The 16,847-nt window shown below is 41.7% G+C and overlaps 3 protein-coding genes across 12 annotated transcripts in view; all 3 read right to left on the bottom strand.

Annotated features, from left to right (window-relative positions):
* LOC108114967 (uncharacterized protein CG43427) overlaps positions 1-3,419 on the bottom strand; it is a 53,445-nt gene extending 50,026 nt beyond the window's left edge. For 5 of the 7 annotated variants that reach the window (XR_001772771.2, XR_001772772.2, XM_017226176.2 and 2 more), the window contains exon 1: positions 2,563-3,389. The gene's annotated coding sequence lies outside the window, so the exon portion shown is untranslated. Of the gene's footprint in view, positions 1-2,562 lie in introns of all 7 variants that reach the window. The other 2 variants (XM_017226175.2, XM_017226174.2) reach the window with 2 other exon arrangements.
* Positions 3,420-6,114: 2,695 nt separating this feature from the next.
* Positions 6,115-9,037, bottom strand: LOC108115025 (protein spartin). 4 transcript variants are annotated; one of them, XM_017226269.2, is made up of 5 exons: positions 8,901-9,037; positions 8,738-8,836; positions 7,106-8,246; positions 6,636-6,942; positions 6,115-6,568 (listed from the first exon to the last, which is right to left on the bottom strand). In XM_017226269.2, the coding sequence occupies exons 3-5, from the start codon at positions 8,229-8,231 to the stop codon at positions 6,337-6,339; spliced, it is 1,665 nt and encodes a 554-aa protein (XP_017081758.1). In that variant the 5' UTR covers positions 8,232-8,246; positions 8,738-8,836; positions 8,901-9,037; the 3' UTR covers positions 6,115-6,336. The 4 variants fall into 4 exon arrangements, with proteins under 4 accessions (XP_017081758.1, XP_017081757.1, XP_017081759.1 ...); XM_017226268.2 differs by having other exon boundaries at positions 8,738-9,037; XM_017226270.2 differs by lacking the exon at positions 8,738-8,836.
* An 848-nt stretch (positions 9,038-9,885) lies between these two features.
* On the bottom strand, positions 9,886-16,188 carry LOC108114992 (importin-5). The gene is made up of 5 exons (XM_017226226.2): positions 15,801-16,188; positions 14,173-14,322; positions 13,017-14,111; positions 11,231-12,584; positions 9,886-11,088 (listed from the first exon to the last, which is right to left on the bottom strand). Exons 1-5 carry the CDS (start codon positions 15,879-15,881, stop codon positions 10,451-10,453), a joined length of 3,318 nt encoding a protein of 1,105 aa, XP_017081715.1. The 5' UTR covers positions 15,882-16,188; the 3' UTR covers positions 9,886-10,450.
* Positions 16,189-16,847: the final 659 nt, after the last annotated feature.

The following is a 16,847-nucleotide window of genomic DNA, read 5'->3' as shown; positions in this document are numbered from 1 at the left end:
AACCTGTCCAAGAGGGTTCTTCCACACACAGACTCACACACCAACACACACACTCGCTTCCAGGAGTGGCAATAACATTTTGTACAATAATTGCACAAGTGTCACTTGTGTTTGGTGCTGGAACAGGTAAACGGCGAGCCCAAACTGGGCCCATCTGGGTGGCCAAGTGGAAGTCGCCAGCAGCAGATGGCAGTGACAAGTGCTTTTTGTGGGTTATGAAAGAGCCGGAGTAAACCAGAAATGGTTATGAAATCGGATACAATCGGATACCGCCGCCCAGTAAGGAAAGAGTTAAGCCTGAATATCCATCCCAAGCTGCCTTAAAATGTTGCATTTTAAAGGACACTACGAATTTCCAATCTAGCGACTTTACTTTGGTTAATCCTTTTATTTTGAATAACCTTTACCTCAATAAATAGGACCATCGACATGAAGAGCATGTTTTAGTATTTCTTAATCCAATTTTCTTATCTCTCGGTACAAAGAGTCTTTCATTTTATTAGTAGCTGGTAAATTGTTTTCCTCTATGTAATTCTGATTACCTCAACGGCAAACAAAATGAGCTAGGCGAGCCAAAAAAAAACTAGCGGGCAGCTCCAAATGTGCCCCAACAGGCATTGCAAACACTTTCAACTGAAAAGCAAAAAATAAAACAGACTAAAACAACTGCAAGACAAATGGCCATAAAAAATGAAAATTGCAACTTTGGAAATTATGCGGCAAACCAGTTTTGAGCAGCGGCAGCATTTTGGCAGTTGCGGCGGCGCCATTTTCCACGGAGTTTTCAGCGGAGGCGAATGAAAATTCGAAAAGCTACCGGGGCACCCTTTGCCTCAGCTTTTCCAGCTGTCGCTACGGCCACAATTATTTGTATCATTAAGAAGCGCTTCCGTCTTGCAGGCGAACTGAGCTCACATAAATTGACGCACGAGGCGCGCAAAAACAATAAGATGGGAAAAGCATAAACAAAACAGACGGAAAGGAAAACAAGCAATGTGAAGGAAGGAGAAGTACACTTAACGAAATTACAGTTCCCTCAACGTTCCGTTGATATTAAAGGGTGTTTTGTGTATGCACAAAATGCGATACACAAAATTAAATTTATATTTAGCGAGAAACTACTTTTAATACTATCGAAACTAGCTTTTTAGTGTATTGATTTTCACGTGAGAGACCTGGAAAAATTGCATTTGGTCGGGAAATGCTTTGGATAATTGTGTAATGCCCCGCACGTCACTTCTCCCACACAACATTTTCCGCTCGCACTGCCAACTGCAGTGGAGATACCAACTGTCGCCCGGAGCGATTTATTACTTCGTTTGTGGGTGGCTCTACTAAGGGAAACCTTCGAAAACCACTTCCCTTTCCGAGGATAGGAGACTGAAAATGTACTAACCAAAATATTTATTCAATCCAAAAGTTAAGTACTCCCTTGTAAACGAAATAGTTTATAGAATATAACCCTTTCTTAATTTTAATTACATAATCTACTTAACTAACTCAAAAGACAGTTTATTAATTATATTATTGAAAGTAAGAAAAGACGGAAACTCTACGTAACTGAGCTTAGAGAGCGTCGATGAGTGTGTGGTTCATTTCAGCCCTTTCGAATGCCTTTCTCCTATCACATCCGAATCCACACCATCCCATCGCATCCCATCCCATTCGATCCATCCAATCCAATCGAATCCAATCGCCCTTGCCGGCGGATTTGTTCCGAAAGTTGACTTGGGCCGCTCGAAAAGCAAATGAAGCATGAAGCCTGAAATATTAGCTAGCGAAAAATGCGTCGCCCTGTCGCACAACTAGGCAACCCTGGCAACTGCATTCCGCAAATGCAATCAAATCAACTTTCCAATGATGGATTTTTTCTTTCGATTATAATTTAGCCATTTTTTTTCGTCTCTTTGCCATTACCTTATTAGCTAAAAACCTGTAGCTCGGGCTCGGGCTCAGACTCAGACTCAGGTGATGACGATAATGATGATATCAAATAAATGACTAGGCGCCTTAATGCTGCAGTTTGAGCGGTGAGAAAATTTCGGCATGCAAAGTGAAAATGTTGGGAAAAATAAGAGAAGCACAGCCACCACAGAAACGCATGTCAGGGGAAACGTTTGTGAAATGTTAAAAGCTGGGACTTGAGATGCGAAAGCCGCTAGAATTTTGGATGGATCGACAGATTTTACTACACTAGTTCAGCCCCTTTATTCTAAGACACCTCCCCCGACATCTACTATAAGCGCCCGAAGAACCTGATTGAGGCAATCTCCCTAGTCCTGGTCTTAACGACGATCTTTTTCTGTTACTGCTGAATCAGGTAATCAAGCCAAGGGTTGCAAGGTGACGACCGGCCTAAAGAAGATTATCCCCTAATGGAGATATATGTGCTTTAAGTGACTATTTTAATGAGAAAATGCTAGCACTCGTTACTTTTTAAATAAGCTTGGGTTTTTAGTTCTACTTTTCTTTAGTTCTACTTTTTCTTTTTACCACACAAAGTTCGTTTAGTAAACTTTTAACATATATTTTAGATTTTTTCCGCAAACATAAATTACTCACCAGCCGAATTCGGATCGTTTTGCTTTTAGTTGCCTCTGAATATTATTTTATGTGGATAAACTGCGGCTGCCGTTGTCCTTCAGCCGAAAATTAAACGAAACATGCAAATTATGCGAAATGAAACAGGCACTGTGGAGTCCAGTGCTGATGTTGTTGTTGGAGCTGCCTTTCGGGAACACAACCAAAAATCATTAGAAATTTCTATACTCGGACGAGCAACACGTACACACACACACACAGCATCACCCACTCACACAAGCAAACGCGAGGCAGAATAATAAAACGGAAAACGTGTTTGTTTGTGTACTGTTGTTAGAACTGTTGTTGTTGCAGTTGCTTTTGCTTTTTCTTTTGGTTTAGCTGTTGGCCGTTTATGGCAGTTGTTGTTGTATTAGTTGTGGTAGTTGCTTAAACTGGTATTTGTGAGCGAGAAAAGCAATTTTTCTGTGTCGTAAGTGCAACAACTTAACTTGGTGAGTATTATTCACTTTTCCGTTTACACTTCCCGTCAAAATCGAATCGAAAATAAAACGGCACCTACACCAACTTACACACTCACACACGCAAGCAGACTCCCTCTCACCCACACACACACACAGTAATTAGACCGCGACTGAATTCACAATTTTCCACTGCACAGGTGCAATTTTTCCACACGGTTCCAGTGTAATACAACTTTAAACCCGGTGCGTAGTACGCAAAATAAAATGTGTACGTATGTACAAGACTCCGGCCGCGAAATCAACAACTTAGCCAGCTTTTCAAGCGTTATTTACCGTGCCAAGGGGCGAAATCACGAAAAAGCGAACAAGCGCGTTTCACGTCCGATCGGTTCGACGAAAAAAAAACATTTATTTCGTACATGGAGCATAGAGCGAGAATTCGCTCTGCCCGCAAATCTGCTCGACGGCGCTGTTTGAAGGTGTGGGGAAAAGGTCAGCTGTTCCAACATGTGCGAGGGACAAGCAGTTTAACTCAACTGCCATAAGAGCTGCGGGCGAAAGAAGCGTACAGATAGTGTGGATAGAATTCAAAACGTTTTGCGGATGTTTGTGTGATTTTTTATTATTAATTATTATTTATTAATTTTATTAATCTCTTAGTATTAATTATTTAAATGTTTATTAATATAATTGATAAATGTATTATTTGCATTATTTTAGCGGAAACTATACAGTTGTGTACTAGAAATGTTTCTCACCACACTGAATGCTGTAATGACCAAGGTTCGACGTACGTTCGACGTGACGAAATGAGCTGTTATTCTGCTATTAAAATGTTTCAATGTTCAATTTCTTGGCGCCAAATTTAAATTTCATTCAAAACAAAATCAGAATTGCTTGATAAAACCCAATGGCTTTGTAAATAAAATAATCTTTAAATAACACAATCTATTTATTTATTTATTTTATTATTACGACAAATCCAATCTAACGGAATTGTTTGACTTGTGGGGAATCTCCTTCTGTTTAGTGGCGACGTAAGCTAACAGCTTTCAGTTTGGTGTTTAACAACACTGGCTTGGTGTTTATTTAGTCAGGATGCCAACCAAGCCAATAACATCTTCATACAGTAATGACACAAGCCGAGGTGAGATTTTGAAAGTTAAACGTGAAAACAAGAGGAAACGCAATAGTCGAGTGCACCAACTATAAGACTGTTACTGATTTACACAATTTTAAAATTTTCATTTTGTTAGAGATATTCCCAATATCTATTGTCGGAGAAAGCATTTTGAGTAACTGATAGTGACGTCACTACCCATGTGGGGCCTTATAACCAAAATTTCTTTATATATATGGAAATAATGTTCCGATTTGCCAAATCTTTGGTAAATTGATAGATATTGACAAAAATATGTTATACAAGGTCAAACGAAGACACTATATTATTATGGACGCCACAGTTTTCTGCGGTTTGTGGGCGTTAGAGTGGGCGTGGCCGGATGAAAACGAGGGGCAAGTTGCACTGACATCTTTCAAATACGTATTCCTAAGCGCAACTGTCTAGCATTTATAGTTCCCGAGATTTTCGCATTTTTGGTTTTTCGGGTTTTGTGGGCGTTAGAGTTGGCGGGGTTCGGAAAAAAACAATTTGCATAAGGGGCATCATAGAAACCTACATGCTTAATCCAAACATTCTATCGCTTATAGTTACCGAGATATTAGCTTTTCTAGAAAAAAGAATTATAGTTCCTGAGATCTCAGCGTTCAAACGGACGGACAGACGGACATGGCTCAATCGACTTCGCTACTGATCCTGATCAAGAATATATGTATATACTTTAAGGCTCGGAAACGCTTCCTTCTATCTGTTTCATATTTTTCAACGAATCTAGTATACCCTCTTACTCTTAGAGTAACGGGTATAGTTACGTGGACCAAAAGCATTCAAATATCTAACTTTGTATTTCTATCTTTGAAAAACTAGTTTAAGTCTTGTACGGTTTCATTTTATGTCCGGTCGAATATTTTGTATACTGCACAGTCCGGTTATAATTAAAAAGCTTAACAGTCAAAATATATTTAAACTTTCAAAGTAACATCTCAGCATTACAATCACTACACGATATTTACCTATTCTATCAAGAATCTGTTGTGTATCATTTCACGTTCGAACTTGTTCATAGGCGGAATACGAACGTAAGCATCCAACGTAAGCAAGTTGATTGAGCCATGTTCGTCTGTCCGTCCGTCCGTCCGTCCTTATGAACGCTGAGATCTCAGGAACTATAAGAGATACAAAGTTGAGATTAAGCATGAAGATTCTTGAGGTCCATACGCAGCGCAAGTTTATATCAGCATCCTGCCAACATCGCCCTCTCAAACGCCCACAAATCACGAAAAACTAAAGTCTTTGAAATCTCAGGAACTATTAGAGCTAGAAAGTTGAAATTTAGTATGTATAATCTTTAGATGCCAGCGCACCTTATGGTGGTACCATTATCCACTCTTACGCCCACCAAGCTCAAAAGACGGTTTAATAAGAGGTTGTGAGGAAGTGCCTCATTGCCTTCTACATCTAAAGATTTGAAAATCAAGGGGCTGTGCTCGTAACTTATAAAAGCATTTTTAGGCATTCGTTGAAGTAATTGACGTTAAAAAATCGTTTAGAATAAGCCTTTGTCATATTAACCCTCGACGCTTACAATGTATAATAATAATAAAGCTCCTATTCATTTTCCATGATGTCCGTTTTAGAACGATCTTTTAAAGTTGCCAGTCAATTTTTGTTAATTCTTTTAATTTCATGTTCTCTCCCTCGGAAAATAAGGCTGTGAGCTTAATCCCTTAATTTCTACTCCAATCTTTGGAACTTCTTTTTTTGTTTGGCGCATCAAGAAGTCTCTTGCACTATATTTGAAAACTGTCATCACGAATTAGAAAAATTAGAAAACGTGCTCTTAAATTCTGCATTTACTATTATCATTTAAAATTTAAAGTCTCCCGACTTGTGATTTGGTCCTCCTTAGGAGAGATGTTTTCCCTCTTTATAATATTATAGATCAGTATTCAGTACTGTTACACTCAAGTTAGTCAAAAAATGTTTTTGAATAATTTAATTTTAATCTTAACAGGTCACACCAAAATAAGTTTTATAGTAAGAATATCCGTTGGGCAGAACCCTATGCGTAAATATGAGTTAAGTTTAAACTTTAAAGCATGAGATTTTATGGTTACATTGCCTATAAAAGCATTATAAAATCTTAAAATGGCATATCAGTATTTCAATATCAATTATTAAATATATGGATAACTTCTTTGGTGTGGGCACTCATTCCTTCAAGGCTCGAAGATCCGGATACAGAGCTCCGGCATTTATGTAATGAGATTTCGACTTGCGTAGGTCGCACTTGTAGTCGCTGACCACGGCTTCTCCGGTACGCTTGACCATTTTCTTGGCGATTCCCTTAGGAGTAATGTAGTTTACGTTCTGGCTGACCACGAACACATTGCCCACCGTGTCAAAGGTTTCCTGTGCAAGATTTCCAGCCGGCTGTCCGTATCTGAAATGGTAAATATCCATTAAAAACAATGCCCCGTATTTAGCTTAAAACATCCTTGAAAACGTACTTGTGTTCAATTATTTTGACAGAGTTTTCGCTGAGGCTGCAGCCCAGGATCTTGGCCGATGTCTCGAGGCCATCGAACACGGTGCTGACACCTTCGACTGCTCCGGCTGCAATAGTCATGGCCCCCTCCATGGTGCTGTTGGCCTCGCTGCTTTCGTAGCCGAATCCCTTCTCCAGCAACTTAGATCCCTGCTCCTGGATGTGGGGAGCCAGAAAGCGACCCACAGTCACTGACGCACTGCATACCTTTCCGGCTATCCACCCTGTCATTCCGGCCGCGGCATGCGTAACTTTTTGGGCCACTTCAACTAGGCCGAATAAACGAGTTAGTATGGATGGTTAGTTAGTATTCTAAACCAGAACATTGCCTCATATTGTATTATACTGATATTTAAAGAGAGATGTCTGAGAAATGTACACTTCTTTGCCTTATATAGTATTTCTTTATCAAAACATTTAATTTATCCTTACCTGAAGTCTGGACTGAGCTGGGCACCTGGGTGGGAGCATCGGCCGAGGCTGGCGTCATCTTGGAAATGAGATACGGCGTACCCCTTAGCATAAGGCCTCCGGTCTTCTCGGCTCCCTTCACCACATTACGAGCAATGAAGTCAGCCGCACTAACAATGTGTCTGGACACCTGCTCTGAACCTGAAACGGTATCAGGAGCGAAGCCAGCACGTTGGGAGGTCGGAGACTTCAACTGCTCCACGGTACCGGCAAGTACAGCCTCTAACAAGTCGAGGAAGAACTGCTGCAGGTCCTCCAGTTCTTCCTCCGAGCTCGGGGAAGGCTGGGCTTCCTTCGTTAGGATCAAACCAAAAGCGTTTCCAGGCTGTTGGCACTCCATATCCGGAAAGATAAAGGCTCCGTACTCAGTGCGGTAGCAGTTGGAGATCGAGGGAACCAGGGGATAAAGCCAAATCATCCCACTCTCTTCATTGGGCATCGAGCATTGGATGAAGTAGATACCACTCAGGTACTTCCATTGTCCACCCACGGTGCACATGACCAGCGACATTGTCGACGATCCGCTTATGGAGGTAACCGATCCATTGGCCTCAATGCGGTACATTTTGACCTGGGCGCGGAAGAGTTCATCCAGCAAAGCATGGGAGTCCGGAACAGCCAAAAGCTCCCTCAACCCGGCCGCGAGCTCCCTGTAAGTTTTTGGCCTTCCACTAGCGTTGGATATATCGTAATAGGTGGAGGGGTTCTCTGCCAGCATAGGCCTCTTGGCGTCCACTTCAGTTCTTCTCTCCTCTGTAGCTTCCTGTGCCGAATCATCAACGGGTTGGTTCTGGGACCTCAGGCCCTTTAATCGGTAGCTGACTTCCGTTTTAGCGCTTTTCAGTTTTTGTATCAAAGCACAGGCATCGTTCCACTCGGTCAGCACGGCGTCAAACTCATCAGGAAGACCAACTGGAATCGCGAAAGTGTCTTCTATCATTTTTAGGGCCACCTCGTAGGCCTCGATAGCCTCTCGTTGAGATTCCTGCTCCTCGCGGCCAATGGCCAACTCCACCTGAGCCATGGCCGCTTTATAGGCTTCTTTAATTCCGGAATAGGCCTCCAAGAATTCGCTCTCCTCCGCCATTATGGATTTCAATATCTAAGGAAGGGAATACAAATTTCAGATACTATTACGGATTTTGGTCGTTGCTTGGAGAGTAATTTTAAGTTTAAAAAACCAATGATCCCTTTTTAAGAAGTTGAGAGGCATTCTCATGTACGTGACCTATCTCATGACCGAATGAATTAAATTTTCTAATTAGTCTAAAACTGAAAGGATAATGGAATCCTTATAGGTTTGAAATCACTTATTAACGTATATTCAATACCCAAAAATGCACTGATGTTTATTGTTATTTTTCTATAAAATCTAGATTTTTCTAGAAACCCACTTGATGGCAGAGACTCATCCTGACGTGGTGGGCAAACAAGACCAACTAAGAGGAGCCAATGCGTCATGCACTTGGTCATCTCTCCTTCCCTTGACACAAATTGAGTGCACCAGCTGCTGAAAATTGAATTGGGGCCAACGAAATTGCTTCGGCTTTCCTGCCTTCCCAGCGGATTTTCACGCCCACCTGTTGCACTCACCGTTAAGTATTAGTCGGACTGAGATTCCCTGCGATAGTAGGTGCGATTGAAACAGATCTTTGCACTTTGCCCCTTTAAGTCATCACCAAGTCAGCAATTCTATGGCGTGTCCATACTCTTAATATTTCGTCATGGATTCGTTTCGTAATTTTTGGGCACTTACTATGTTAGTCCGTTATTCGATTTGGCGTCAAATGACTGTATCCTTACGGTTACTTTAAATTAAATTCGTTTTTAACATTTTAACAATGTTGCTTTTATTCGATTTGTGGAATGTTGAAATTTTTTCGTTTTTGTTTTGATTAGCTTTTTTATTCTTTCTAGCCGCATCAGCTGTTTAGGAGGGCTATGCACGTTCATGGGAATTGTTGCTTCTTTCACCAACCCAGGGTTGCCGTCCTGCCTTTTGAAATACATCTGCTAAGAATTTGTTTTATTTTGGGATTTATTATTTTTACAAGACCAATGAAATTCGATAATCGATACTCTATATCTACGCTAGTATTGATCCGTTTTATTTCGTTCTCTGTTAATTCGTAAGCCAATTTGATTCTAAAAAGTGATTGTGACTTATGACATTTTCTTTGGGACCCTTTTTAAATTTAACAATTATACGTATACTAAGTATCCTATTTAATCCCAAATCCTCGTTTTTATAAATGCAATATATTTTTAAATATTTTTAAGTCCTGCATTTATTCTTCTAACATTGTAGGATCAGGCCCAGTCAGACAACTATTGTAATCTCATTTTATCCTCGTTTTTTATCTGGGAATAACGAATAATGAGGGGATAAACTCTTCTCAAATAGCCTTCAGTTATTTTTTCAAATAATGTGATTACCGTAAAAATATTGATTCTTTAGTTTCAGAACACACGGAATGTTCAATATGGTTTTAGAAAAGACTTCCTGACTTCAAATAAGGTTGGGACTATGTGATCAGAAAACATTAAAATTCAAACGTCTTTTATGAAAGCAAACTTAGTTTCCATTTGTTAAATTTCAAGCACGTTGCTTGGACATACAAATTGATTTATTTAACAAACTACACACACCTTTTTGTGACAAGCTAGCGAAACTTGGAAAACATTAAACAGCCTAGGTCACACTTATATGGCGTTTGGGGTAATAATTATAAAAAGTAAAGTTTCGTTTTACGTGTTATTTATTTCGTTCTTTTTATCATTTTTAAAGTACAATAAATGTTATTCGTTTAAATATTTTTGTGGATCCTGGAGTGAATGCACAAAATTACATTTCAGTTGATTCGGACAACGTTCACATCCTGTGTTTTGCTGGGAAGGAAGCGGCCGTGTGGGCCGAATATACACACATATGTAAATAACATATGAAAAGTGGAGTAACGAAAATAATCTATTGGAATTTGTGTGTGGTTGCGATGGCATTGGGATCCGATCCATGCAGCATGTCAAATTCTAACGAGGCGCAGACTTTGTCTTCGGGAGAAGAGTTTTGATTGAAATCACAATATATATAGAATTATATACCCGGATAAGGATAACTCTATCGTTCACATAATTTTAAGTATGCGTGTATGTATGTTTAAAACGTATAGTTCATAATGCATTTGCGATGACAGTTTCGGTCAGATGAAAAATAATAATAACGTGGAGCTGACGCTTCCATCCTTCCTTTCTTGCCAAGGTCGCCGGGACTGGATTGGGTCTGGAGAAGATTGGGATGCCGATCCCTTAGGCACTCGCCCCTGTCGCCAGCTCCCGGTAGGCATCTTGCAGAGCCTGCTGTTGTTCTGGGCTGAGGGTGCTGGCACAAGCGGCCATCACGTCCGGATTGGATTCAACCTGCTTAACGATGGTGAGCATACGTGTGCCGGTGGCACTCTGTGCTTCAACCACCTTCGTGCAAAAAGCTTCAGCGATGATGGAGACGATGCGCGGCAGATTGCAATTATTAGCCCCAAGGATTACTGGGTGGTTGCCTTCGATCATATCGCACAGGTAGCCATAGATGTGGGTGGCCTCCTCTGGATCCTCGGACACCGGAAGCCAAGAGAAAAATGCCGCGAGCAGCTCATCCTCGTTGGTCAACGCCGACTTATTGTACTTGAGGATCTTGGCAAATGCCGAAATGGCGTTCTCTGTCGCATTGATGTTCTCGATTTCGCGGGACTTGGGATCGTTGATCACCTGAATCAGTTGTGGAATGATCTGGGCGCACGTGACCGCGAACTGGTCGCCGGCGAACTGGCCGAGCACTCCGCATCCGTAGGCAGCCGCCTGGCGCACTTCTGGAGATTTATCGGTCACGTACTGCAGCAGGGCTGGAGTAAAGATTTGCTGGTAGGGAGCACAAGCGGGGCCACAGAATTCTGCAAACAAAATAAAAAGTACATTATATTATATTAAGGTTGTCTTTCTGTGTTTGAATAATTATGTTGACTTTCAATGTATTTTAATTATTATTGAGCTGAGATTAAGAATTCGAATTAGTGTTAAATAAAAATGACCTACCGATCAGATCATCGAACACGCACACGCCCCACTGACGATCGGCTACTGGTCGGCTGGGCTCCAGCAGCTTGACAAAATGCGGCGCCACCTGTTCAAAGGCGGGCAAGAACTGAGCCTTGTTCGTCTGGAAGAGGGCATGTGTGATGTCGACGATTTTGGAAAGAATATAGACATCGGTATCGTCCTGCTCGGCCAACTCCTCCTCCACACCGTCGTCGTAGTCCTCCTCGTTTCGGGCCGCCAGACGTTTATCAGCCCGCTCAAAATGCTCCGTAACATACTTGTTGATAATCTCGAGAACCTGCTTCATGGCATCCTCGTTAAGGCAATTGGGTCCCAGGGTCTCAATGCATTTAGCCAATGAGTTCAACAGCTCCGACTGCACTTCTGGTTCCGGTTCGGTGTTGATCACCTTAAGCAGCTCCGGACAGATGAACAGCCACATGCCCTCCAGATATTGCGGACCCTTGATCTTAGCGCAGTCGAGAAGGTAAGGCAACGACTCAGCAGCCGCTGTGCGAACACCGTCGTGGAAGTAGAACTTAAGCATGGGCAGCATTTGACGCACCACCTCCTCGGCGTACTCGGCAAATCCTTCCTTCAGTTCCCTAGCATAGCAGACCAACATCTCGCAAGCTGAAGCCTTGTCGTCCATGCCAGCAGTGCGAATGGCGAAGTTCTGCTGCTCTCCAAGATTAATAAAAGACCAGTCCACATCACCCTCAATATCTTCCACCTCCTCGTTGTCCATCATCGCCACTTCAGGTTTCATGGTGGCCGTGCGCATTACAGGACCCATCACAACGGGTAGATATTGTTCGAATTGCTTGCCAAGAATTTTGCACATGCGGGCCCAGGCTGTGATCAGATAGGAGGTCTGTGGATCATCGTCAGCCAGCTCTCCACCCTCGGTGTGATTGACCAACAGCATGTCCATGATTTCACCGGCATCGCCAATGAACTTCTCCCGGCCCACCGCTAATCCTATCAAGCTCACACACTCGATGGTCTTGCCACGAAGCATGCGTAGATCATCCGAGTTTGCGTTCTGGATAATAAACTTGAGGCAAGGCATAAGTCGATCGTAGTAAGCCACGAATTCCGCTTCACAGGTATCAGCAACCGAAGCAATAGTGGTAACCACCTGCTCCAGAACCAACTTGTTGCCCTTCTCCACCAGCTCCTTGAACTTCGAGTTCAATATAGTCTCCAACTTTGCCATGATCCCGTCCAGGTAGCGTGTCAAAATGTTCTTCGGGCAATCCTCGCTGAAGTTCACCAGTGCGGCTCCGGCGTGTGCTTGCACTCGGGGATTCTCCACGTCATCCAAGAGGGAAAGTAAACCGGGAATAACCTGGAAAATCAATCGATATCGCAATGTATTAGTTTAGCCTTTCGACCGTTCGAACATCTACAAGGATAGGTAATGATATAGTGATGATGATCACATATATTTATATTGATTTTTTAAGAATCGAAAGTGTCTCCTACACTGTGTAGCGGAAAAGTATAAATTTTACAAGCGTTGTCAGACTTTGTTTATTTACTGGAAATAGATTGTTTATTTCATTTCGCGTAAAAATAAAATATCGTTTTATAGGCAAATACAAAACGATTTCCACAACCTGTATATAAAGCTTTGCTTTGAAATGCATAAAATGCATAAACACTAATCATTTTTAGAGTATACCAACTAACCTTATATAAAAATAAGCCAACTTGTTTCAAATTCATGTTTTTCAAACATATCAATGAAATGTTATTAGATTACTGACGAATAACTCACCTGGCTGTGGAACTTCTTTTCGAAGGTCGGTGCAAAGTCAGTGGACATTTGTCCAATGGCGTTACAGGCAGCGTAGCGAACGCGGGGATGGGGATCCCTCAGGAAGTTGAGGACTCCGGTCATGACCTCGTCCAGAATGGCTTCCATCTGCTTAAGGCAACCCTCACCGATGGCCGAGATGGCCATGAGGGCAGCAAAGCGGTGCTTCCAATTAGCATGGCCCAACATTGCCGGCAGGGCGTTCATGACGTGCGGAAGGACCGCCTTTCCTCCCAAACCGCAGGCGAGGCGATCTAGGGAAGACTCTGCGATCACATTGTTGTCACTGTGGTCGTCATCATCAACCACATCGGCGGTGGACCAGTTCTCATCGTCCTCCAAGTCAGTCATCATATGCAAAATCAGAGGGATCAGAGCCACTATGTACTTGTCAGCCCGCTTGCGCACCATCGCCGGAGCGTTCTCGGCGAGCGAGACCATAACCTCCAGGACGAGGTGTCGCCAGCTGTCTTCGAAGTCCTGAGAGCTGAAAACCTTCATGCAAACCTCAAAAATAAACTCCAGCTGGGGACGCAAGAACTTCGGGCAGTTTTCGGTCATCTCGATTAAGAGCTTCAGCAGACTCTGGTCGTCCTGGGCCTCGATTGTCTCCCCAGTAATGTGGATCATGCGGGGCAGCATATCCGCAAAGTGCTTGTAAACAGCCGTTTCCTTATCCTTGTCGTGGTAGAGGATGAAAGCTCCGACGGCTCGCACAGCCTGGACTCGGACCTCCGGATCTGAGGAAGCGTCCATGCTTTTGGCCAGCATCTGCTTGATCAGATCGATGTATTGAGCCTCTTGATTTCCAAAGATAGAAGGCACACTGGAAAAGATCCGCAATGCCGACTCTTGCAGCTGGGGAGTGGGGGAGTTGGCGCACTGAAAGAGGAACTGTAAGATATCCGGCCACTGATTGTTGCAATCCTCGTCAATCAGGTTCCTGGCCACTTCGGCAACCACCTCACAAATCTTACGCCTCAGCTGAGGAGTCACCTCCTGCTGAACAGCTAAAAGGATCTGCTGCAGCAACTGGTTCTGCGACTCAGCTGGAATCTGAGAATATGGGAAAATGGTAAGAGCTTCTGGAGGTAACTCGATTTTCTTTTCTGCGAACCTCTTTATAGAACTCCAGGAACTCCGTGGTGAACAAACGACGCAGCAGTACGGCGGCCATCTGGCGTGCCTCTTCCGATTGCTGTCCATTTTGAATGTTACCCAGGAGGTGCGTCACCTTCAGCTCCCTTGCGAGGTTGTTGTATGCTTCCTGGAATGGAAGACCAAATGGAAAAACTTGATTAAGCTATAAATTTGGATTATAGGGTTTTTTGTTTTATTTCTAATTTTGGTACCGAGCGAATGCAATTAATTAAAAATTAAAATTAAATTACTCAAAAGTTCAAAAATTATTTATAAGTCGATTTATTTTCCAATTCATTTTGCATAGGTTTTTTTTTACTGTTTTATTGTGGTTTACAGTTGGTAGATACCAAACGATAAGATAACATTGAAATCTAGCAACCATCATTCCTTTGTTTTGCTTATATGTCAATCAATAAAGTTACAAATAGAGTTAATACAGCTTATAATTATATTCTAGGAACTAAATTGAATAGAAGGACAATGCTTCTGAACCGATTGAGATAACATTTTTGCGTTTCGCATGAGATTGCTTACATAATATCTAAATTAGCCACTGTATTTTAAGAGACAAGAATTTCTTTTTTAATTTATGTTAAATACATTATTTACATTTTAAAATTTGTGTTTATATTCAAATCATTATTTTGCATACTATATATTTTTAACAAGTATGAATTTTATATTTACTTGTCAACTTATTTTAAATGATGTTTTGATAATATATGTAAAGTTCTTGTAGGTTTATTAATTTAATAGTGAAACCATCATTTATTTTTACGTTTTTCAAGGTAAAATTATAAATACATTTTTTTTAAATTTGAATTTAAAGACGAATATTTGCATTAAGATGAATTGTTTATATTTATATTTTCCTTTTACAAATTTTTAATAAATTAAATTTGACGATAAGCTTATTTTCGGATGAAAGTGAAATCGACATGGAAACTATATATTTATGGCAATGGCCAACTAGTATTCCAATGCAAATGCCATCGGTACCATGCCTGCCATCTGCCCAAGGTCAGCCGAGTGGGTGGGGTTCAGTGGGTGGATTGGGGTGGGGTGGTGCCATGTGGCGCCGGAACGAAACAACGGAATCCGAGCTTCTTATCAACCGACAGATTGCATTTCCCAGACCGTGTGTCATGAATTTCGCACCTGCTCTTTGTTTCCGTTTGCGGATATAGGCGGAGTTGGTATTCCGTATTTCAAATTTCCTATAACCTATTCCCTGTTCCAGAGACCATGCAAATTGTACAATTTCTTTCGATTTTGCTTTGTTTGCCTGCTTCGCACCGTCTGTCATCCGTCGGTAGTTCTCTCTCGCACACATGCGAATGTCGAGACAAGACGGAGGGCGAAAACACGTTTTGTGCGATGATTCAGATTCTTCGAAATTTCGGTCGAAGATTCGGATGTCTATATAGCCGGGAAATATCTTATAGATGGCAGCTGCCTTTCAGAATCGAAACCAAAATCCGTCGTGGACCCGTAAATATGCAGTTTGAGAATTGCGCATCGAAAATTCGAGGGTGATGGCAATATACTTTACGCGATCCCCCGCCCTACCCACAACCGTGCGCAGAGAATTATGCGACTCACCTCCGCCTGCTGGCGCACATCATTGTCCGTGGACAACAAGGACGCCAGTAGCTGCTGGAACTGAGCCTGATCCGCTGCCATACTATCCTGTCTGGTTCAAATGAAACAAAACGCGAGCGTTCGCGAAAATAAACCACGATTTTCACTTCAGTCCACACGCGACGGCGGCCGCCTAAAAAAGAGCAGAACAACTGGCTAGCGACTGGGTTGTCACGCTTCGCAATTCCGCGTACAGCACACGGGGACTCGCGCCGTAAATTATCGGGTGCCTGCTGACTTGGTGGACGTCAAATCTGTACGATTTCGTGTTTCGATCTGGTTTATCAAACGTTTTAATTAATTTTTAAGGCACTGTCAGTCTGGAATTTCGTGGAACTACCACTGGCAACACTGCTCTGCTGTTATCGATAGCGCCCGATTGGTTTTGGCGCGAAAGCGAGCCACCCGATTAACGAAGCCGTCTAGCTGGCGCGTTAATCGAAACGTTTAGAACTGTGTATTTTAAAATGTGAATATTTAACGACAAAGAATCAGCTTTTTCTTGTTTTTTGGGAAAACTGTTAAATACTTTTCGTAGCCTTTATATTTGAAACTACAGCCATATATTTAAACAGATTTATTATTTTATTTTGAAGTTGGATTATTGTCAACTTAACATACATATGGTCAATTATAAGTCAGCCTTATGTTTATACATATCTATCACTTTATCAGCCAAGAACTGTGTATTTCTTGTAGCTTTTGTTTTACAGGCATAATTAAAAAATAGTTTGTCTTTTACTATAGTAAATAGTAAAATAATAATTACACAAAAATAAATAAATAAATTATTATTATTATATACAAAACATGAAAGCCAATTTTATATTTAACGCAAAAGCTGTAGGGTTATTTCCAAATTTATTAAATCATATACGAGGTGTGTTCAAAAAGTAAGGTGACTTTTCAAATTTCGCGGGCAACATATTTTCGATTATCGATTTTTTTGTTTTGTTATATTGGTACACTCTTCCCTAACATCTGTACCAAGTTTCAATGGAACATCCT

This window comes from Drosophila eugracilis, unplaced genomic scaffold (genome assembly GCF_018153835.1).
Source record: "Drosophila eugracilis isolate 14026-0451.02 unplaced genomic scaffold, ASM1815383v1 contig_1897, whole genome shotgun sequence".
Classification (NCBI taxonomy): Eukaryota; Metazoa; Arthropoda; class Insecta; order Diptera; family Drosophilidae; genus Drosophila; species Drosophila eugracilis.
The sequence above is the reverse complement of the archived record's forward strand: the minus strand, read 5'-3'. Positions and strand labels throughout refer to the sequence as shown.